Source organism: Oryzias latipes, chromosome 22 (genome assembly GCF_053564925.1).
Source record: "Oryzias latipes strain Hd-rR chromosome 22, Olatipes_Hd-rR_3.1".
Classification (NCBI taxonomy): domain Eukaryota; kingdom Metazoa; phylum Chordata; class Actinopteri; order Beloniformes; family Adrianichthyidae; genus Oryzias; species Oryzias latipes.
Window position 1 is genome coordinate 1578107 of NC_136258.1, and position 24734 is coordinate 1602840.

At 39.3% G+C, this 24734-nt stretch overlaps 1 protein-coding gene across 2 annotated transcripts in view; it reads right to left on the reverse strand.

Moving 5' to 3' along the window:
- alk (ALK receptor tyrosine kinase) overlaps positions 1 to 24361 on the reverse strand; it is a 705488-nt gene extending 681127 nt beyond the window's left edge. For both annotated transcript variants that reach the window (XM_023951462.2, XM_023951461.2), the window contains exon 1: positions 22850 to 24361. In XM_023951462.2, coding sequence (XP_023807230.1) covers positions 22850 to 23597 — 748 coding nt within the window. In that variant the 5' untranslated portion in view covers positions 23598 to 24361. The remainder of the gene's footprint in view (positions 1 to 22849) is intronic.
- Positions 24362 to 24734: the final 373 nt, after the last annotated feature.

Genomic DNA, 24734 nt, shown 5'->3' on the forward strand with positions numbered 1-24734 from the left:
ATTACATATAACACTATATCAGAAAAAATAGACGTAACACTGTTCAAGAAATCTTAAGACTGATATACTGTTATAATAGTATTATTAGCCCATATAACCATTGGTATTATAATAATACCAAGGGTTATGTAAGGGTTAATGGCCGACGTAGTTTGCGTTATTACTTTTTGACGCACACCGTGGAAGCCTGAACCGTCCGACACGAAGTGCGTTATAAAGTAATAACGCACACTTCAAAGGCCATTAACCCGCTTATACCATGGTCACTTACAAAAGCAATACATATTAACCAGGTTTTAGTCCTTAATTCTTGTTTTTTTTCCCGATTTGGATCGCTTTTCTCACAAAAAGTGGACTAGTTGTGCCGCATCACGTAACAAATAGTCCGCGTCGTGCCGCACCACAGCTGCAGTCAAGATTCGGTGATATATACAGTATAAGCTGATCTTTCTGAAGGGTTGAATGAAGCATCAGTTCAGAGAGAAAGTTCATCTCTTACAGCTTGTTTATGTCCAAATGATGAAGCAAAAGGTTGTTTTAAAGAAGCCGGCGCAGTGATACAAAATATTTAAGCTAGCTGACCGGAACTTCTTTTTTCACAGTGCGGTTCTCAGGTTTTAACGCACACCCAGCAGCCAATCAGAATTGCGTATTCACCCGGACCATGGTGTAAATAGGGTTAATCTCGAAAATGCTATTATAGTTTCAATGGTAGAAATAGAATCGCACATAATTGATTATCTTTAAATATTTTGGAGAAGTAAAATTTCATATTTAGTGTTGTATTTTGTACAGAGCCCATAGCCTTTTTTCTACATGAATCTTTTTCATAGATTTCATATGTTAGAATTCTGACTACTGAGTGCCAAAAAGGTGGGAGTGGGAGAATCCTATTAAACACCATGACAAAAATAACTAAATAGGGAGGTGGGAACATCGTGTGTTTACCCAAATATAATCTGTACTAATCTGTTTTGGGGGTTTTTCTATTCAAGATAAAGAAGTGTTCATTTTAAATCAATAGTGTCTGGATTGCATTTACTACATGCAATTCATTGACAAAAAGGTAATTTTGAAATTATGTTCAAAAGTTGCATTGGTCAAAGAAGCAAAAAGACATTACCTTAAAATGACACAACACATAGTTAAAGTGCCTAGGATAGACCAAGGGTTACGCCAAAAGGATTCCGTCTAAAAATAAAAAATAAACAATACCACTGGGACACCACCATGACAACATTTCTTTTTGTTACAGAAAACACTCTTTTCCCTAGTTTAGTAACTTTAAAACTTTTCTTGTGGCATATGACTCAATTAGAATTCTATAGTTAATATTCCACAGATAAATGAGGAAGACATTGATTAAAATGGCTTTCAATAGGGCTAAACTGAACGGAGAAATGTGAGATTTGACTAAAGTAATACTTACTTAAACTGTACGCGTAACTTGGATTTAATTAAATTTAAACTCTGTACAACCTGCTGACAGTTTGTGCATTGCTCGTTGGTGTGTAATGTAATTTTGCTTACCCTGAAGAACTGAGACCCTCAGTTGTTCCAAAACTGCATCTAGAACTGGACTGTGCCAGACTTCCTGAAACACTCTGAAGAGGCTGTTAGATTAAAGAGTGGACTGTCAGTTTACCACTGCTATTACAAATAAAGAATTTGTTTTATTTTTATGTTTAACTTGTAATTGTTTAAAGTTTGTTTTAGATATTTGATTATCCAAAAGAAAAACATTTTCTGAGCATTTATTTAATGGCTGGGATTTCATTTTTGATTTTCATATATTCTTAAAACTTGAACTGAAAAGTATTAGAAAAACATTTGTGAATGCTCTTCTTGAAATGTGATAATTGAACTGTCTTGTTTTTGTTTGTATTTTATCTTTGGTGATTGCGATAAAAACAACTTAATTATTTGCAAAAAATTGAGTAATTTTTAAAAATAACCTAACTTTCTTTTTAGGTCAAGTCAGAATAAATTTCCTCAACTTGTTGGTATTTTTATGATTTCCTTTTGAAAAACTAAGTAGTAAACTAGAAACTAAATAAGTTGCTGTAAATGGTTTATGTAAACTTTCTGTTTTTTTTTTTTTGTTGAGATAAGTTATTTTTAAGCCTGTGACAGACTGGCGACCTGTCCAGGATGCCCCCCACCTTCGTCCACAAGTGGCTGGGATAGGCTCCAGCAGCCCCTTGACCCCAAAAGGGAATAAACGGAAGAAGATGAATGAATGAAAGTTATCTTTATTATTTCAATCTTAATCAATTAAAAAATATTCTTCAACGGTCCCCCCACATCTAACAACCAAAAAAGAGTCATATAAGACGGATATATATAAGAACAATTATTTTAGTGGAATTCAATTATTTTTTTGGACATGTTGAATTTACTTCATTTTATTAATTGTCACTTTGTTGCCGTGATTTTATTGAGTAGAGGTGGACTTACAGTCAGTGGCGGTTCTACCCTGAATTACTCCCCGGGCGATACCCTCCTCTGGCGCCCCCCCCCCCCCCCCCCCCCCCCCCCCCCCCCAATAGAGTCACTTTGTCCATTTATTGTAACCGAAAATACAGTGGGAAATATTTAATCAAACACAAATAAATAATCTAAAATAAATATTATAAACTACAAATGACACTAATAACACACTAGAATAAATGTAACTGAGGCACTAAGAACAGAAAACACTAACTAAACCTAACCTTTGTGGCCTTCCTGATGCAAGCTTGTCAATAACGTCATCATATGAAATCTGCTCCCCCCCTGAATGATTGATACTAACAACAGCAGGTTAGTGAGTTGCTCCTGAGACATTGGTGATCTCAGGTATGACTTGATCAACTGGAGTTTTGAAAAGCTAACAGCAGCAGCAGCAGCAGCAGCAGCAGCAGCAGCAGCAGCAGCAGCAGCAGCAGCAGCAGCAGCAGCATGCTACCATCACAGCTTATTTAACATTATGAACTAATATACAACAATAAAACACAACACAAACTTTGTGTTACAGCAGAGCAGACAGACACACGAATCATAACTAATGTTACAAGTTAAGGCAGAGCAAACATTTAAGAATAAATATCTTAAAAATGACGTTATTTGCAATATTTGGGCCTACTTCAGTTTTGGTCATGATAGACCAAACAAGAGATTTTTCCTCTGCAACGTTGTTGTTGTTGTAGGGTAGATAGCATTCGAATTTAGAAAACGTGCATCTAGCTATGCGATAATACCCTTTTCTTTGTCTCTTTTCTCCTCTTCTTCTCTTTTCTTTCTAAATTGGGCACCAGCTTTGACCTTTTTTCTCCATATTTCAGATGTTTTTGCATTTAGCATAAATGTCCTGACATAGGTATCAAGTCTGTCGACTAAACCAACTGTCATCTAAGTGAAGAATTTTTTTTGTTTTTCCATTTTTTATTTGGGCATTTCACACCAAAATAACCAAAAAAGCATGATTTTTTTATACCTTTTTATACCCGCAGCGCCCCCCCCCCCGTTCGTCAAACATTTCCAGAAGGAGCGCGTGCAGCTGCACCCAGGGGCGCCAATTCGCTACATGGCGGCGCAATTTTTATTTTTTTCATCAAGCACTGAGCCGCGGCCCGCGACCGTTGCCCCCCTGGAAGAAGATCCAGCCAGATTTGCGCATGCGTTTTGCGCACCGTGCTCACCTCTCAGCCTGCAACCTTCACCCCGCGCCCCCTCCCTTCTCCTTCTTCACCCCGCGCCCCCTCCCTTCTCCTTCTCACACACATTTGCGTCTACTTCTCAAAGACAGGAGGGAGCGCAGCTGCGGGGCGGGGGCTCCGCCAGGTTTCAGGCTGTTACAAACTCTGTGATATAAGTAAACCAATAGTGGTGCATAAAGTATTTTACAAGAGCTGAGCCGCTGGCGCCGCCCCTCCGTCATTTTTCCGCCCCGGGCGATCGCCCGTATGGCCCGTGCCTAAAACCGCTACTGCTTACAGTCAAGCCGCTGCCATGCTCTGTTTGCTGGTTACAAACACTAAGCCTCCTTCAGGCCATGAACACTTGTTAGTCTTCCTACTTCACCCCTGATGAAAAGCACATGTGCCTTGACCATCGAAAACTGAGCTGGAACTAGGTCCGAATCATACAAAAAAAAGAAAAGACTTTAGTTCAAACACTGAGTGACTGAAGCAATCCTATTTAGTAATTTGTCAAGGCTGAGAGAACACTCAATCTCTCATCATTTTATGACACCCCATGGTTCTGTGTTTCCACCCAGAATGTTGTGAGGACCCCCGAGTGCCTTTACTGATTGCCAAATATTGAATCCCATTTTCCTCCCCTATGAGGTGCCAGTTTCATCCGTGTCACATCACAGTAGCAATGTTCACATTCTGCAAAATAAAGAGAAAACAAAGTTTGATGTGTCCATCCTCACTTTGTTACAATTGCATTATAAAAGAAATGACTTTAAATTTCCATCCATCTTATAACAATAAGGCAAATAGAACAGTTTTAAAATGGCTACATGCTTGTTAATGTGAGGTAACGATGAAGGGCTGAAGCACAGCATGACAAACCTGATGGCAACCTACAAGTAGCTTTTTTAATAACATTTCATGCACTATAATTTGTATTTACATTACTGTATTTTCAGCACTTTGAGGCGCACCTAAAAAAAAGCCTTTCAAATAAATAAATAAAGTATAAATAAATAAATAAGGTTGGGAGTTACAAGATATGTTAATACACTGTAACACGCTAACGTGTCGTGTGTTACAGACAAGTTCTAGAGTAACTGTAATAAAGTCTGACTGATGAATTTGTCACACTTAATATGTCTACCTTCCTCAAAGGTAAACAACAGTTTACAGTCACAGCCCCATTCACACACACATTCCCACACTGACGGCGTCTCCGCTGCCACACTGGTGCCGACCTTCCACCAGGGGCAATGTGGGTTCAGTGTCCTGCCCAAGGACACTATTCCGATCAGAGGTCGACTGCCCTACCACTGCACCACTGGTGTGCCTTTTTTATGACATAAGGTTGAAAATCTACCATTTATTGATAGAATCCGCTGTGCTGCAAAGTGCAGAAAATACTGTATTTGTATGTTTTGTTTTACTCTAATATGAATAATCTAAACAGAAGGGTTTAACAAGTTCTTCTTTGCCCACAAAATTGTGGGATTTAACTGAAATATGGACCGCATTTACAAGTCATGTTTCTTCACTTTGACATTGACAGCTGGTTGTGGCCCAATTTAGAGGTAATGGGTGACCAAGACACAACAGATAAATGACTTTGCACATAACTGGACAAACAAACCGTTGCTGCTTAATCTAATAATATCCTGGAAATGCTCATTGTTCAATGAGCAAAAATCTTCAAATATCCTTGTCTTGTTTGTATTTGCACAAAACCTTTACAGTTGTGATGAGCACATTTCCTGCACAAAACAGAGCACAGACTGAGCCACTGGCCTGATCTTATTGCTAGCTGGAACTTTTGTGCAACTTTTTGTTTTTCTTGGCATTACAGCAACTACTACCAAGGTCAACTTGCAGTTGTGGTGCACAGGGAACAAAATTGCGTGTATGCAAGAGACGCTTGTGTCAAGAGTGCTGAGGCAAGAGCTGTAGCTGAAATTCATGGACTCGATGCAAGCATGGCAAGGTCAACATGATGTCATCCAGCTGGCACCAACAAAAAGTCTGATGAGCTGATTTTTTATACATGTTGCAATGCGGATATGGCTGCAGCTTATTAGTCTAGTAAGATCTGACAGAGAGGCTTTGTGTTGTCTAAAGTACCCCAGTGCTCCCTAGTGGACTTACACACATGCAAGACTGCACACACAAAGACACGCATGAATGTCAATGTGACACTGTGACACTTCCTCACACAAATGTGCAAATATGTCTGAGCTCCATATGTTTGAACACAAACAAAATTAACATGCATATATATATATATATATATATATATATATATATATATATAATTTATTTTTTCAGATGGGAAACCTTATTGAAAATATAAAATATGCATATATATTGATTTAGTTTCTGTTACATAATCTATTACATTTTCTGAAAAGCCTTAATATGTGCAAAGAATGTGAAAGCCGGCAGTGGAGAGTGTAGTTCTTTTCAAAAGGGATGAGTGGAAAAATAAAAGGCTTTTAAAAATGAAAAAACGTAAGCTTTTGTTAAAGGCATAGGTCGGAGAACCAGAAGTGCCATGATATATTAGCGGATGAAAGAAGTAAATGGGTTGATAAGTAAATGGATTCTGTCAGTGGCTGAAAATACTAAAGAAAACAATATATTAACAGGTGAAAAAAAAATACATTTATTAATAATGAATATGCAAATGACTACATTTAAATAGGACGTTTTTGCTAAAAGAAAACAGGTCGTTGGAAGATTACATTTTGTTTTTGAAAGCCTAAAAACTCAATTTACAACAAAGTACAAGGATTCCTGAGTCTTGCATTAACACTCCACCCACACCCCCACCCCCTCTGGACAGGAACTCCAAGCATGGTTCTCTATGCTGTCATTGAAAAATGGGGGAGAACATTTACAATCCCCCTAAGAAAAAAACATATTATTCATTCTAAAGGTCACGCAAAACTAACGCAAGCACCAGCAAAAATATACTATTGCTAGCAAACATGTGTTTTAGACTTTGTTTGCTATAATATGGTTCCACGGACAAAAACAGAAGACGAAACAAGCTGATGAAAGGTAAAATGATTGGTTTGCACTAAAAAAAGTATTTGACATTTTCTTTTTGTATATTGACTAACTTGACTTTCCTGGGTATGAGTTTAACTTTTTGTTATTGATATAGAGCTTAAGTTTTCTCTATTTATTAATTAAAAAGATGAAAAGTAAACAAAACTATGCAAAATAAATACATAAATAACAAAAAAACATCTATCTATCTGTCTGTCTGTATATCTATCCATATCTATGTATAGATATAGAGATATAGATAAGATATGCTCTGCACTAAACTATATTCTGAGCTGTGAGGCACATTATTTCACCTCCCTTTTAGTTTTCTCAAAGGCAATTCTAAGGGGAAAAAATGTTCTCTTGTTAAAAGAAAATATGAGTAGCACCATCAGCGATAGAGTGACATCATTTAAGTCAGCGGTGCTCATTACGTCCATCGCGATCGACGGTCGATCGCCAACGACATGAGGGTAGATCGCGGGACAGAGAAGATTAAAAAAAAAAGTACTTCTTAAAAATCCACCAGTCAATCAAAATCGTCACCGGGAAGTACGGGACTTGATTGACATGCAGAACGGCCAATCGGACATCCTCTGATGCATACGTCGCTGCAGACGTGTGTTTAAAAACACTGAGCGCGAACTCTCTGTCATCAGAGAGTTGCTCTCTGCCCCACGTCACGTCAAGTTCCCGGCAGAAGACCGCTCCGTGCAAGCGGAGTGTTTATTGAAGCCGCCCCGCGTGTCTCCTCCTGCTACTATATATGTTTTGTCAGAGGCACACGCTTCGTACGGAGCCAGCAGCGCCTTTGAAACGCCATGATGCTCCCCCCCATTGCACAATTTACAGCAGAGCATGACACACGATGGTTGCTGCTTTCTGTCTTTGTAATAAAATGCCTCATCTGTTAATACTAAAGTATCTTTGTGTAATCTTACTGTGTACATAACTAACAAACATTTACTAATAGTACTTTATATATATATATATATATATATATATATTTAGGTAGATCTTCAAGACATTGTCGATTCAAAAGTAGCTCACACGCCAAAAAAGTGTGAGCACCCCTGATTTAAGTGGTCAGATTTTAGTACTCGCTGTAATGGCTTTGGGTTAGGGAGCTTCTCTGGACAGAAAGAGCTGATGTTTAGGTGAGTAGATGGGGATGCACAGGCTGTTTTTAAAGGCACTTCATAAACTCTTATGCTACAGTCACACCAGGCGTGTGGCTTACGTTCAGAAACGTGCTAAAAGCGTGTTCTGGAACACGCTTTTAGCCCATTGTGTTCACACTGGACTGTTGCCAATCAATGTTAGCGCATGTCCACCACCTGCAGAGGCTTGATGAGAGATGTTGAAAATCTTGTGAATCTTGCTTCAGGCTTTTTCTTTTACTGCTCTACTCCGACATGTGAAAGACTTGGTGTCATTGGTCAAAGTTCGACCTGGTTTAACTTTCAATGCACGTTCAATGGAAGCCTGTTTTGTATGTAGAGCTTGAAAAATGTCTTAAAAATGCAAGCGCAAGAGTTTTGAACAAGGAAGCCTGAAATGTGAAATTAAATCAACTTTTCATTGAAAGTGGCCGCTTGAAAGGGCGTTGCCGAAGGCGGTGTGAGCGGAGCTTTATATGTTCACAACTGCATGAATTTATCTCTCAACATCCTTAAATGTAAGAGGCATAAATCATAAAACACTTGAAATCTTTTGATTTAATGTCAAAGTTGATGCTCTCCAGAGGTCTCCTCTCCCAGAGACATTCTCATTTCAGTTCACAGTCACAGAACATGAAATGCAATCATTTTTCACAGAGTGAGTTTATTTTTTTTGTCTTGACCTCAACGAACACAACAAGAGACTGCACCAAAGTTGAAACTTTTCCTCCCTCCTGCTCCGCAGCTGAGGAGATAAGCCATCTGCAGACATTAGAGAGCTCAGTACCTCAAAGACACTGCTCTGTATTCTCTCCCATTGACTCCAGCAGCTGAGCAAGTTACATCTGCGTCCCCTGAGCCGGTCCAGACTTCAACAGAGCATGGTGATGCTTTAATAAGCCACAAACAGCATCTCTGATGGCACCAATCCTTTTCTCCTTCATCTCTGTCTCTGCACACCCCAAACACATACACACACCCACATGGGGGCCAGAAACAGTCAGATGGGGGAGGGGGGAATCAGGGCTGGAGCAATGCCTTAGCTGTCAGTTGGAGAGGTCAGTTTAGAAGGTGGGAATGAATGGAAAGGGGGGTTTCAAGGGATAAGTGGGTTCAGTGAGAAACTGCTCTTCCTCGCCCTTTCATGCCGAATCATATCCTATTAAGTGGGTTTTGTCCAGTGATGAGGATGCTGTTGGCGCCCCTTAACAATCCCATTACAGATCATAAAGGGAGCTGTGGATGTGGCCTGAGAGCACTCAGGCTGCTCCTCTAAGGCTGCCAAGCTCCTTGTGTGTGGGGACAGCACATCTGTTAAAGGGTTTTTTTTTAACTGGAGGTGAATGTTTGGAGTTTTCTTTTTTTTATATATAGATTTTGTTCCCCTTGGATGCTCCATGCTCAATGGTTATCGTCACTGACTGGTTTGATTTTGCTCAACTGTGAGTTTCCCTCAAGACGTATGAAAAGCAAGGGCAATCTGACACAGAAAAGCTTAAAGTTAGTGCTTCACTGGACTGGAAAGACCATGGGTGTGTTACCTCGTGCTTAAAATGCTTCCTCCATTCCTTTTCTATAAATCTGTCTTTCTTTTGATTTTTTTAAACAACTCCCCTGCTATCTGAGCATACCCAGAAAGAAAGACTAAATGACATGTTTGCTTGGACTAAGTTGATGTGTATTTTTATGGACTCACTTGATGAAAATTGTGTTTTTGGTGTATTAAACATTGTTCTTATGGCATTTTTCTAATGATAGAGGACATATATAAAGAAAATTCAGAACAAAATAGCATTTCTGATTATTTCTTTATTCAAATCAGTTTGAATCAGGAGCAGATGAAAACATGCTGATTAAAATATATTGTATTTGTTACGTAGAAAACTCTCGCTCTGCTCTATTCTGATCACAAATAGAACTTTTTCCATGTCTGAGCTGGCATCTGGCTCACAACTGTACGGTTGAATAGCTCCAACATTGCCTTTTTGTTCCACCGGTAATGTTATGTTGGGGGTGTGAGGGGCTGTAAGCTAGCAGGAGAGCATGTAAACAGAACACTTGCAGTTACAGGAAGGGGGAGTGGGGTTGCTCTCTGGGCTAATGCACCTGCCCACAATTCAGAGGTGAATTTCGAATGAACTACTGCTCTGCAGAAACTATGTACTAGAAAACGGCCAGCTTTTTAATTTTGGATTAAAAACACATTTTATTTTATGTATTTTGCTGCACCTATTGATGATTAAAGGTAAGAATTAGCATTCCTGTTTGTATATGGGCTGAATACTAGCTAACAAATACAGTTAATCTGAAAATGAGAATCAAATTTAATTTACTTTATTCATGAAGCACCAGTTCAGAATCAAGAGGGCATCACGAAAGGGCAAAAAAAAAAGCTCAAATGTGGCAAGAGTTCAGCAAAATGGTTTATGCCTTTTACTATTCCAGTTTTTAAAAATCCTTGAAGATTGTCATCATCCAGCTAATTTAATAGGGCCACATTGACATGTTTCTAAAACAGTAGTTTCTGTTAGTGACCAACAGATTCAATCACATATTATTTTAATTCCCTATACAGGGCGTGCACAGTGTGCAGTGGTTAGCGCTCTTGCCTCACAGCAATGGTTCAAGAGAACAAATTTGATCTCACAATGGGGAAATAACTTTGTTATCATGGCTTAAAAATTAGAATAATAAAAACAAGTTGAACAAACAAGCAACAAGTAGAAACAAAAAACTATTTTCTAGGTGGACTTGTTATAGGGTTAAGTGGCAAAACACAAAAATCTCCACATACTGTGTTCATCTTCCAATACAAAGTGTAATCCCAATTTTGTGTATTATTTACCTTAAACAGTATAAAAGTGGAGCATCTTAGTCTATGAGCTTTTCTTCAAGCTCATTTGGTATATAAAGAACTTACTCTGTGAGCCAAACTGTGGGAAGAAGTCCCACAACAAAGTCTCTCCCTAATGTCACCATAACTGTTAATTATGAAGCGTCTGCTATTTGAAAGTACAAAAAAAAGAATAAATAAATAACCCAAGCTTTATAGAAAAGGGGGGATAAATGTGCTGAATAAGAGGAAGATGCAGAAGTCACCTTGAGTCCAACTAATTTGCAAAACAGTGACACGACCATTAAACATAATCAAAGTGATTAATATAGTAAAAAGGGATTAGCAGCTGCTGTTTACCTCAACAATTCCTAACCTGGACCCCTAGCTTCCATGTTGCTGAGCCCCACATTTGTTTTTAAAGCTGCAGCATGCTAAAGCTTGGTGATTTGAGCAACAGTTGCATCCTGAGATGGCACTTCGCATGCCACACATTTTGCAGGCTCAAGCATCAAAATTAATTATTCCCTCACTTCCTTTAAGTCAAGAAGAATCAGGCTTCTCATTACCCAGACAGCCGTTCTGCTGGGTGAAGCTGTCATAAACGAATCCAAGCAGGTTCAGGGGGTGTCTCATTAAAATGCATTAATTTTCAACACTGCACTGGACACTGCCACAATGAAAATAGCCGTTTTCTCTCGCAGCCACAAGAAGAAAAACCTGCAATTTGAACCTGCTTTCTGCATTCTACAGCATGCAAATGTTCATGCAGTCAAACAGAAACGATGGTTAAAGTTCACTTTACTCAAGTTTTTTTTTTTCAGAATTGTCACAAATTTAAAAAAAGAAAATTAGAAATTTGACTTAGAAAACCATCAATTGAGTTCCTTTTTTCAGTCTTAGACAGACTTTTATATTGATTTTCTCCCAACATTAACATTTGGAATCAAGTCTAATTAAGAGTCAACATTAAGACATGAACTTGATGCCAGTCAGTGCAACTTGCAACATTGATCAGTGGGAAGTGGTCTCGGGGGTTAGCCAAACCGTCAGAACGCACTGCCAACTCCCAGAGTAAATTGATCATAGAAATGCATAAATAAATAAAGTGGCACATCATTCTGACTTTCCATTGACTTTCCCATTACCGGGTGATTGATACAAGCTTTAAATGTCAGGAGGAGCATTGATTACCTGCAGTCCATGTGCTCACTTGAACTGGCTTGTCATTTTTCCACTGATGCTGCAACCTTTCAAATGGAAGGACTACATTAAAGGTCAACAGGTGCATGCTGTATGTAGTCTGTATGTAATTATTTAAATGGTGAAATTTAAATAAAATGATACATTTCCACTTTTTCACACTATGAAAGATGCTTGTGGGATTTGTTCAAAAGGCAAGTTACTTCAGAAGAAGAATTGATTAGTTTATCTCAGAGGTTCACAACACATCTGTCTGGAAAAGCAAAAGTTGACACACCAAGCCACAGAAAGTTTTCAAAAGCTTAAGAAATTATCAAAAACTTTATCAAAATGGTTGTTTTGGTTTTTTTTGCTTCCTCTGTTAACCACAGACAAAATCCAACAAAACGGACAAATGATTGACCAATCATCTTGAAGCACTTCAAATGTGTTTATCATAGCCATAAGAATTTTAAGATATCGTAAGAAAAGGTTCATATAACAAAGCTAACCTTTTAGACAGCCTCCACTAGCTGTGTTTGTATAGTTCTATGAACAATAAATGTACATAAATGCACAGTCTTATATGAGTCTTTTTTTGGTTGTTAGATGTGGGGGGACCGTTGAAGAACATTTTTTAATTGATTAAGATTGAAATAATAAAGATAACTTTCATTCATCTTCTTCTGTTTATTCCCTTTCAGGGTCACGGGGCTGCTGGAGCCTATCCCAGCCACTTGTGGGTGAAGGCAGGGGGCACCTTGGACAGGTTGCCAGTCTGTCACAGGTTAGAGTGTCCACAATCACACACCCATCCACTCTTACATTCACACCTATGGACAATTTAGATTAACCAATTAACCTATGAAGCATGTTTTTGGACAGTGGGAGGAAGAAAGGAGAAAACTCACACATGCATGGCTTGTCCATTGATGTTCTGTTTCAGGTCCCCGAGCTGGGACTTGAACTAGGGGCCTTCTTGCTGTGAGGCAAGAGCGCTGACCACTGCCCCATAGCGCAGCCCCTGCTGAACACTAATATTTTGAGAAATGTTAGGCCCTTTTATTAAGCTGCAGAAGACTTCAGAAGTTATAACGTCAGAATGCCAATTTCTTATCTGATCATAATTTGGACCACTGACAACTTGGCACTAAATTATTTTGCGATAATTGCTTTAACCCTTGTGCTATCCTATGACCCCACCCTCACAAATGTAAGTTAAAATAATAAAAGTTTGGTCAATGTTAAACATTACAGTCGGGTATTTGTTTACACAGTCTGGGGGGGGGGGGATGACAGGTAGATATAATTCATATGCATAATCATGGTCTTGATGTAGATAGATAAGTGGTCTAGTCTGATAATTACAGGTGGAATGGCGCTAAGGTAGAGCCGTTTCCTGTGCTGTTTCCTGGAGCAGTTGCACTGGATGAGTCTGTTGCTGAGGCTGCTTTTTAGCCAGTCCAGTGTATTGGGGAGGAAGTGGGAGGGGTTGTTCATGATTGCCATCCATTTTTCTTCAGCTGTTCAAGGCCGTGCCTTAACCCTGATCATGCGTTTGATTGTTTTAGAAAAAAAATGAAATGTACCACTTGTTAAATAAAATGCCAGAACATGTGTTTTAGAGAAATCAGAGATTTGTATGTCTCAAAAATCTGACAAATAAATCCAACAAAACACCTCCCAAACTTGTAATTGTCTCCACTGTTGTTCTGCTAAAACTTTGTAACCCTGTTTTAATTTGTTTCTCGTTATGCATTACATTTTTTAGCCTCAGTTATTAAAAGGGACCTGATGTTCTCCCTCAGGAGTTTTACTACTGAAAGCTATTTATCTTATTTCCGTGCAAATATGCCAAGACTACCCCAAAAATACTTAAGCAGAAGTATAGAACAAAGGAGTGCAAAACTTCATGAAGGAAACATTTTGTAGAAAATATATACAAAGATAGAAATACATCTGAAAAAGAAGACAATATTTGAGAATCTTCTTGAAACCTCCAGATTGCTATTGTTAACTTTTATGTACCGGTAACTCGGTGAGCCTTGGACAGAAATGCTTTTGTAAATGTTGATTATGTCAGCAGTGCAGCAGCATCTATTTGTTTTCCACAAAATAAACTGTCTAACTATATGTGCAGTCGCTGATTGTATTCATGCGCTAAATGAATCAGATTTTTAGCATTCTGTAAAATGTTAAAGTTAGCTATTGCTTCCTCTTTTCTTTCCAAAGACAAATCTCTTAGTAAGAACATGTGAGGGCTAACAATCTGACAGATGGCTTGGAAACGTGATCAAAATGTTGGTAATCTGATCCTTGAGTAACTAATTTTCTTCTTCTCATCACATCAAATGTTCTGCTCATCACAGCCTTCAGTTACTTTCCTGCTTTTGAAAATAATCCACATAGAAGTACTCAAAAAGACGTAGTAATTATTAGCTCTGGGTGTGTCCAGCTCTGCTCTAAACACTCCTGAACATCATTTAGAAAGTGTTTGCATTCCGTAATGGAGAGCGAATCACTTCCTTTAGACAGTCCCATCTGGGATTAAATCAGTTCTCCGGCATCATCAAAGTTCATAAATGTTCTTTATCATAAACTGTATGCTACACATTGACACAAAGTCACACACATACAGTATTCTCGCAGGATTCTTAGAATAATTTGTACATTTAAATGTAAACATTTTGTTTTTAAAGACCCACTCCAATGAAAATGGTCTTTTTAACCTGTTGGAAAAAATGAAAGGCTTTTAAGTGCCTTATAGAGTGTGGAAAATACGGTAGTTTCAAAAGATTTGTTTGGTAAAAAATTAATAACGTAGTTAAAGAAAATGTCTCTGATGTAAGGTCAAGTTATTTATAGAATTATGTTTTATTAACAATTAATGTTTAGTAATTTATGAATATTTTAAGACATCACTCACTTTCTCCCACAATCACTTTGTTGCCAACCCTGCCACTCTGTAGAAAGATCAAAAGCATTTGGGACAACAAAAATTAATTTTATTCCTCTTTCAGGGGCCACTTTTCCCAATAAAGCCTTGAGCAACACATGGTAAACAAAGTATCAAGCGTGTAATCCAACTTAAAAACAAAATAACTATTGACCTCTTTTATAATTCAGAAGTAGCTGCATTTGCCTAACAGAGCATTCTCCCATAAGGATTCAGTGTTAAGCCCTTCAAAGCAAATTACAGTTGCAGGATATTCAATGAAAAATCCTAAGCGTGTTTGCATTTCAGGCAGATTTGAGGGACAAACATGGAAAGCTGAAATGTACACAGCTGTTCCACTCAGTGATGTTTCTCACTTTACTTTATGGCTTTTTGTTCCTTTGGCAAACATAAAAAAAAGCTTTTTGCTAATCTGGCTCTACAGAAATATTAACATCTCAACGTGCTTTGTGGAGCATGTGCGCAGGTTAATGAAGCAAGGACTCCCACTTTCTTCAGCTTCCACCAAAGAGCAGCTCACAGTTCATTTATTGGTTCGCCTGCAACCTATTTATGGCACCACTTGGAGAACATAACAGAGGTTAATGAAGTAGAGGTGAACGTTTTATCACACCTGCTGAGCCTTGTTTTTCTCTCTCTCGTACTGTAACACATGGAAGTATCTCTCATTAATGATGTCCCCCATAGGGCTCATGAAGCAAGTAAGTATTAATCCACAGAGTAGAGTTTAATGCTTTGATTCCCACAGGCATGCTTGCCTGATTGTCAAATCATTGTGGAAGCCATGCTTTGCATTTATTTCTTGCTAATAGCTAGCATTTTGCTGCAGGGTGAGGAAACATGTGTACCATGTACACTACATAGAAAAATGTCAAACCTTGGCAAGTGATGGGCTTAGAAATACTGAAAAGAGCAAGAAAACACACACAGAGGCCTTGAGGCCGCTCCTATGGAGTGACTGACACTGGTGCCTGAGAGGGGAGCGGTGAAAAAAGAAACTAGAAGAAGGCCAACACGTTTATGTCTGTGCATTCTTGCTTTACTCCAATGAGCACTGGCAGTGACTGTGACATATGTGGACAAAGGATTTGGTCAAATGACCAGTGGGTCTGTATCAATTAGAATATGATAATGAAAGCTTAAATTAAACTGCCTGGCACCAAAACAACTACGTCAGCTTACACCCTTTAACACTGGAGATGTCATCAGCATTAACAATATTACACATGCTCTCTGGCCTGTTGATCTGTCAATCAAACATATTAAACATTCAACGTGAGACCACATACTGAGACATCTGATTGGTCAGTTTATAACCTTGACTTACATTAATTGCATCAACGGTTGAAGAGTTACTGTAGTCAAAGGAATGTAAAGACTGAAGCTAAAGCTCTGGTGTTTAAGTCCCACTCCAATCATCTTTTGATCCATTGTAAAAATGTTCCAAGTCATTTTAAGCCAAAATCAAAAAAATCTGTCATTTTTTAGGACATAGTTTCTGCAGAGCGGAAGCAGATCCTCAGAAATCCCCCCCCTGAATTGTGGGCAGGTACTGTTGGCGCAGAGTAAACCCGCCCCCCACTTCTTGTTTTCCATATGTTTACACGTTGTCCCGCTATCTCACAGCACTTCTTCTTCTCCAACCTAATATCACCACCGCGACAAAAATGGCAAACAATATTAAAGCTTTCCAGCAATACAGTTTTGAGCCAGATTCCAGCTCAGACGAGAAAAACAAAGATGTACGTGGATCTAGTCGTCCACAAGTGGATGCATCAAAATGGAGAAGAGCAGGTTTTTCAAATTGCAGTTTTTGTCCTGATTCACAATGATTTGAATGAAGACATACTCAGAAAAGCAATTTTAAGCTTAATTTTCTTAATGCATTTCCACCATGGTCAGAAAAATGTTACAACACCAAAAATACCAAATACCATAAAACAATGCTGAATAAGTTACGGTTAAATAAAATAAGGAGTCATTTTAAAATGTTCAACTTAAAAATACAGAGTTTTTTCAGATTTCTTAAAGCACACATTGTGTAAAAGAAGTCTAATTTATGACACATCATGAAAGTTAATCTATTAAACTTGCTTTTTAAAAGTCACTTTAAATGCTCACTAATTAAATCTTCTCTAATAAAATGGCTCATTCTGCCGCCCTTAGCTCTTCCTGTATTTCATGAACAGCCATCACAGCAAACGGTTGGTCACCTTTCCATTTCAGCCTTGACTTGGATTGCCAAAGGAAACCTACCTTCGTGTGCACTACAGCCTATATGAATTCAACTACACAAGTAAATAACTTTACCTCAATCTTATTACCTCAATGGAGAGCCTCAAGTTGGTTATGAAAACTTGCTAGAATGTGCGTGAATGCAAGGGTTTTGAATGTGGTAGCCCAAATTGAGCATTTGCACACAATTACAGAAACTATTCCTTGGAAGTGGTTGCTTGAACGTAGCTTCAAAAGCAATTAGTCATGTGGTTGATACCAGTGAGACGGTAGTTAAACCTTTATAACATACAAAAGAAAAACACAAGTATTATTTAGATTGTAACCGGTAATGAGTGATTATGCTGGCTTTTTTTCTTTCGTGAGTTACTCCTGTTTTATTAAGGGAAGCAAATCTTAAACCTACATTATTAAAATTTCTAAATGCATTCAAGGAATGTGAAAAGAATACCAATGTGACTGAGTAGCTAAAATTTGGTTAAGTGCCTTTAAATAAAGTTAACTTACTTGGAATCGGGATAAGTATGTTTTTTTTTAATTTCCTGATGTGTATTTCCTGATGTGGTAAGAAAACAGAAAGGAAAAAAACTAATCGCCTGCACTACATGTAGAGATAACTACAATGACACACATTATCCTTAGGTCACAAATATGCACCAAAAAAAGTCAATGTGAGCTGTTCTGAAAGGTGAAAAAACAAGTGTCTCTGTGTCAGTGCCTCTTTTCCAGGCCAAATCTGTTTGTGCATCAACAGCGGCAAACACAGCAGTGCCTTGTAGAAACAAGTAATCTAATAATCAGTTAGGACAATAACTCTGAGTCTGCAAACAAGCAGCAGAGTAATCTTGTAAAAACCACCGGGCCTTCAGTGTGAGGCTTGTAGAGCCACACACCCCACCTGTGCTGTGTCAATGTCTGCCACTTGTTACTCATCAGAGTACTTTTCTTTTCGCCATCAGAGAAGCGATGTATTCATAAGCAATTTACAAGAACAATATGCTAAATGAATATCTTGTTGATACCAACTTTGGCTGACTGCTATAGAGCAGTGACATGTAGTTTAAAGATGGTAAAACAAACCATATGGTTAACGGCATGCTTATAACTTATTAATATCAAGTTATTCCAAGGAAAACACAGCAAAATCTGCAGTTCTGTAAATGGTAAATGGCGTATACTTATATAGCGCCTTTCTTCCTACAAGGACAAAGCGCTTTACAGTCACAGACCCATTCACCCAGTCACACACACATTCACACACTGGTGGTCGCTCCGCTGCCAAACACAGGCGCCCGCCTACCACCAGAGGCAAGGTGGGGTTCAGTGTCTTGCCCAAGGACACTTCGACTCATGGGCGTGCAAGGCGGGAATCGAACCTGCAACCTTACGATCATGGGACGACCGCCCTACCGATGAACACCTGTTCAAATGGATAACCTTTCGCTTTCAGACTGACACTTGCATCAGATGAAACAAACCTCACATCATTTTACTGCTTTCTTTTTATATGGTGTCAGATGGCATACATAATTACTATTGCAGCATAAAAACACTTACTTTATGCATGAAAACTATTATTCCCATTGACTGTTTAAGAGAACTGGACTAAGCAAGTTTGACGTCACCCATAAAAAAAAGGTTTACGTATGGCTCCAACTAAATGAAGTCAATTCAGTCGCCATTTTTTGACGATATGGACGCAACCATGATGGAGTAAGCAGTGACTGGTTTAACTGTGGCAACCACTCTCACCAATCAGGAGTCAGCTTGTTGGAAGTCCTTTGGAAGTAAGCAGGCTACATGAAATCTGTCAGTCAAACGTTTGAAACGTTCAACGCGAGACCACATACTTTTATTGAGACATCTGATTGGTCAGTTTATAAGTTGAATAACTTGCAATACAGAAAAACAATGTGGAAAAACATTGTATTAGCAAGAACATGTTAAAAAAATCTGAGAAAAAGAATGACTGAGTAGCTGTTTATTCCTCAACAAGTCTATAGGACTTTGGCTTCTTGGAGCCAGCAGGTGTTTCCAGTTTTGAATGCCAGAGGTGGAACTCAGTCCAGTTCTTATATCAATTCTCTGTTGCTGAGTTTTATGTCTGTGTCACATCATGTGCTGCAGGGGCTTTAAGTCACAGTGACAAAGTGGCAGGCTGGGTTGGGAGCTTCTGCTGTGGAGTTTGATTTTGACATTTTAGCTTTAATATAATTATTATAATTATTGTTATTTATTTTCTTGAAGTATCCATCATCGTATTTAGACACATAGAGAACGAGGAGCCTAGAAAAATCATTAAGACCTTGTGGATGTTAAATTAAGGAAAAACCAACATAAATAGAAATAGCTCAAACATGGTTGCGTACATACTGTCAGAAAATGAATTGACTTTGTTTAGTTGGAGCTGAAGGTAAACCTTTTTTGTATGGGTGACATCACACTCAGTCAGTGCAGTTCTCGTATTAAGTCAATGGTTATTCCTGATCAAATATTGTAAGATTCTGAGCCAAATATATTTCTTTGAGTAAAGTGCCTAGGATAGCACAAGAGTTAAGTATTTATCAAAGCAGAATGTCATTTCCATCCACCCATTGATTTACCAGCTACACATTCTTCTACCTGTAGAAGAGTTTCCATCAGACAATATTGGTTGATATAAAATGAGAAAAAAAAGTTATTTCTGACCGAATCTCAAAAAACATTTTTATATATACTGTACATATATACAATATATACATTTATATGTACAACAATGTTTAGTGTTTTCATCCAAGCAGATGTTTCTCAGAAAACTAGCTCTGCTGTTTCCGAGAAGCACCACAAATGCAGGATTTCACTTGGTTTTCATGGTGTTAAATTACTCAAATGTGTAGAATAAGAGCTCACTTCTGGTTTAAAACATGAAAATGTTGCTCTCATAACAGGATCTGATTCAGAGAGTGCAGACATGATCATCTGCCATATTCTCAGCTGCAGATAGTTGTAGCTAGCTGTGCTGTATTTTGTTAGGGCCCTGATGTTAAAGCCATTACACTCACATGCAAAGAACATCAACTGGGAATGATGTGGATCATTTTCTGTTGATTTTGGGGAGGAATTAATGACTTTAGAGGCACTTTGGGTTTGGTAAGTAAACACACGCCTCCTGTTACAGCAAGAAATGACTTGATAATTTATGCATCAAAGGCAGAGGTTATATAAAAAGTATATATTCTTTAATTTTGGAACAAATAATGGGAATAAAAAAATTCATGCATATAAGCTTCATGTTTATGATCCTCAGCATCTTCCATGAGATACCTTTTGGTGTAAATGAGGTGGCCTTGCCAGTGTGGTGATATTTGTTGCAGACTCCAAACAAAGCCAGTGTTTGTTGATGGATGATTACAAATACTGAAAAATCAGTCTGAAGTGGTGCTTGAAAAAAATATGCGAGACATTTGTCCTTGAAGTCTAAACCACTTTACCAAGAAGGAGAAGAGTTGTCTTAACAGCTCTTTAAGATTTTTCCCTTTCCAATGAAAAGGCATCTTCAATTCTATGTAGCTGCGTTTTATATCTGTGTCACATCATGTGCTGCAGGGGCTTTAAGTCACAGTGACAGTGGCAGACTGGGTTGGGAGCTTCTGCTGTGGAATTTGAATTTGACGGTTGGGCTTTAATTTATCATTATTATTATATTTTCTTTTGCAGAATCCATCAGCACATTTAGACACATAGAGGAGCAGGAGCATAAACAAAAATCATAAAGACCTGGTGCTAAATTAAAGAAAAACCGACATAAATAGATTTTAATTGAACATTTTAACATGTAGCTGAAGCTGAAAGTGGAGCTAATTTAGTTTAGAACCTTCAATTTGCAGCTGTTATTGCAAGTGACTCAGCAAAATAAAAGTTAAAGGAAGGTTGATGATTTTGATCCAAGACTCCTGATTGGAGTCCTTTACAGCTGGTTTAATATCTAGACAAGTGGTCCCCAACCTTTTTCAGGCCAATGACCGTTCTAATGTCAGACAATAGTTTCACTGACCAGCCTGTTGTGCTAAAGGACATCTACCTCCTCAGTGAAACATCTGAAGTTTGCCAGGCTTTAGTTGTACACTAGATGTCATGTAGAAACCATTAAAATGTGATTTAGATTTTCCTTTAACCCATTAATTACAAAGAGGAAGCTGTATAATCATACACCAACTTTAGCCTTGTCTAAATTTTGAGGTGCAACGAATAAATACAAAAAGAGGTCACTAAGACTTGTTTTTTCCTAATGTCTCTCAACATTAGCAAGTTTATTTTTACTGTGTGTGGGAGCAACTGTCGCATTTTCTGTTAAATGCAGCTTTCTTTTACTTTAAAGTCGAAGGCTCTTCTTCTGTTTCCTCACTGGATCTTTTCTATAAAAATAAATTTTCCAAATACGTTTGTTTTTTGTTAACTTTGCTAACTCGGGGGTTTTGATGTAGCAGTTGAAGCAGCCACTTTATGAAAGTAGCGCATGGATTTTTGGACGCAAGGCCGAGCGACTTGGCATGTGTCAAGAATGAATCAGATGTGGTGGAGTCCAGTAGTTTTCCAGAATAAAAGTTCCTTCAGAATCAGAATAAAAATAAATAAAAAAATGTAGGTTGTATTGGATTTTATTGCAGTCCAAAACCAACTGTGCCGGGGATTGGGAACCACTGGTCTAAACTATACATTGTTGTTTTTTTATTAGATGCATTATCTCAGACCTTCCCAATTTACTAAGCTCCAAACTTCCAGCTGAGTTGATGCAGGAAGCAGAATAGAAAATTAACTTCTCTTTGCTATGACAGGGTGTGCTTGTGTGTTTTGGGAGATATATTCCAGAATTATCATAGCCACATAAGCCCTATCCAAACCACAAAAAGCACAAAATCCAAGTTACCATATTTATATAACCAAGGGAGAGTGTGTTTTTATTTCACACCCTCCAGCTTGAGAGTCTGACCAACACTCAGCAAACATCTGCCTCACAATACTCCAAATCTGTTGCATCTTTTTATTTAAACTAGCAACTTTCACAAGTTAGCTGAGGCTATCGCAAAGACTGAGCTTATATTCATTAATAGTAAATACCATAAAAAAGGCCCTTGAGTATGAAATGCAAAAAAAAGTTTTTAATGACTACTACCTTAATTTACATCTAATTGGAAATTCTACCATACTCCCTAAATCTTCCACCTGTTTTCCACTTTAGGAGTTCCTGTATGTCCAGTTACAATAAATGCAACCTGCATATGTGCACTTTTCAGGCTAGATTTCATCTTCTTAATGAAATAATTAACATTTGGAAACTGATTACAATAAAAGCCCCTAATGATCCTGCAGAACAGGCGCCAATTGCATACAAGGGAAGTTTGGGGGATGAACACCCTCCCTAATCATTTCTCAGAGCTGCTTTTGGCATAAAAATGAAAGCTTCAATCTGGCAACTCCATCAGAATTAGAAGGAAAAAAAACTAGCGAATCCCCTGGTTGATATTTTTCTGGGCAACATTAAAACACAGAAATTACTTTTTTTTCCACCAGACTGTTCTGAAGATGAGGTGAACCTTTGAGTGCTGACATGTTTTTGCCCACTCAGTTCACAACACAGAACCCTGTTGGAGCGCGCATGAAAAATTCATCACAGCAGAACTTAAATCACAACCTTGGAGCGAGCTGCGCGTGGGGGTGTGAGGAAACATGGCACGAACATGTGAGAGGAGAGGGGAGGGAAGGGGGTGGAGGTACTCACCCTGCGAGGATATTTGCAGGTATAGACGGGGGTCTGCAGCCCGGATCGCCTCTGTGTACCGGACCTCCATTCCGGGCACCTGCGCCTTTTTCTCGGGCATGAGCCGAACCCTGAGCCGCCCCCCCTCGGCTCCTAGCCACCACTCAAGGATGGTCGTGAGGTCCATCTCCAGCATGAGCTCTGGGGCCTCCTCGAACACAGTCAGCCCCCCACATCCCGTTTTGATCAACTCCTCTCCTATTTCCACCACAACCTGGTTCGATTTCCTGCTTGCTTTCGTTAAGCCCAATTTCAGAACTTTGGACAGCGCCCGCTTGTACACAAAAGGGAGCTGTCCATCAGAGGACGAGTTCCCTGGTGCTGAATCAGTAGATTTCGGCTCCACAAAAGTAGCGATGATTTTCTGCAAAGGTGTGCAATGCATTTCCAAGTTTGCTCGCACTGTGTAACATCCGATAAAAGTCTGACAGTCCCCATTCAGGGGTCTCTTTACAAACTCCGCCAGATAATAGCGAAGCAGAGAGGGGACTGCAAAATCCACCGACAGATCCTTTCTCTTTTTCCTGGAAATGATGGTCTGGTTCATGTCTCTTTTGCCTCCGGTTTCCCCGCTGTTACCTCCGCCGCCGCTGATGTTGTTGCTGAAGCCGGCCGCGGGGAGCTCAGCCCCCGCCGTGGTCCTTGGCGACGCGCAGTGAAGCCCAGCCACGAACGCCGCGCAAAACCAAAACAAAACCACGGCGTTCATGGTTTTATCTGTGTCTGTCTTGAGAAGCGTCTGTTAATCACACCGTCCTCCTGTCACAGCGTAAGGAAAGAAAAAATATATAATTTAAAAAATAGTCTCAAAGTGGGAATGGAGGATCCTGCGTGTCCTGCGCCTCCTCGCCGGTTCGCCCCCACTGCCGGATTTTACGTTCGCCTTCCTCTGACTGTTGCTGTCTTCCCCTTTTCAGACGGAAAAAAATGCCATCCCCCCACCAACACCTCCTCCCCGGTCTCCTCACGGCAGCGCTATTTATCGCGGACGCAGCGACGCTCCCCGGGACGCTGATTTATATGCTGGTCGGGTCCGCTCCGGTGGCTTTCAAAGACTCCCTGTCTCTTGGCACAGTTGTGACGGCGGTACAAGTGGTCCCTCTGTCAGCACAGGGATGCGCTCCCCACAACTAAATCCGGAATTTGTTTGAAGATTGCCGAACTTTACAATAGAATCAAGTAGAGTCTTGTTTTTTCTTTTTTTTTCTTGAGATCTCACTCAACAGTCTCGATGTGCGCCTGTTGGATGAAAGGCTCCTGTCGCATCACCCAGGCATGAATTTATCCTTTAATATCTAAATAAATCCCTCAGCATGCAGCAGCGCGCAAGAATCTGACGCACCTTTTGTTCCGCTGCATCTTTATTAAAATTTAAAATCCCTGTAAGGTTTTTAGCAGAGCAGTTAAACGCAGTGAATCATCATACGTGTCCGGAAATTGGATTGGATTATTATTCAATCTCAAATAGTTTCTCGGGGAGTCCTTTAGGGCTGCATCCATCCGGCTGCGCGCGCATTTACGCGATCAGTGCGCTGTGTTTGGCTATTTTGCCGATTCATTTTTGAACATCGGCCCTCTTAATTGAGAAACTAAAGGGTCGGCTTTTGGGGCAGGAGTGGACGAGTGTTAGTTCACGCTCCTGCGCCTCCACCTCCTTCACCTGAACACCTCCCGCCCCGCCCGGCTGCGTTCAAAAGTTGATCAGACAAGACACCCGCCAGATGGCGTCGGCACACATGATTATTCGCAGCCCTCTCTGTCAATGACGAATCCATTCATCTTCTAATTGCTGGGAATTTTTACATCCCCTTATTAGATTTGAATCCACCAGAGGGATTCCAGAAAG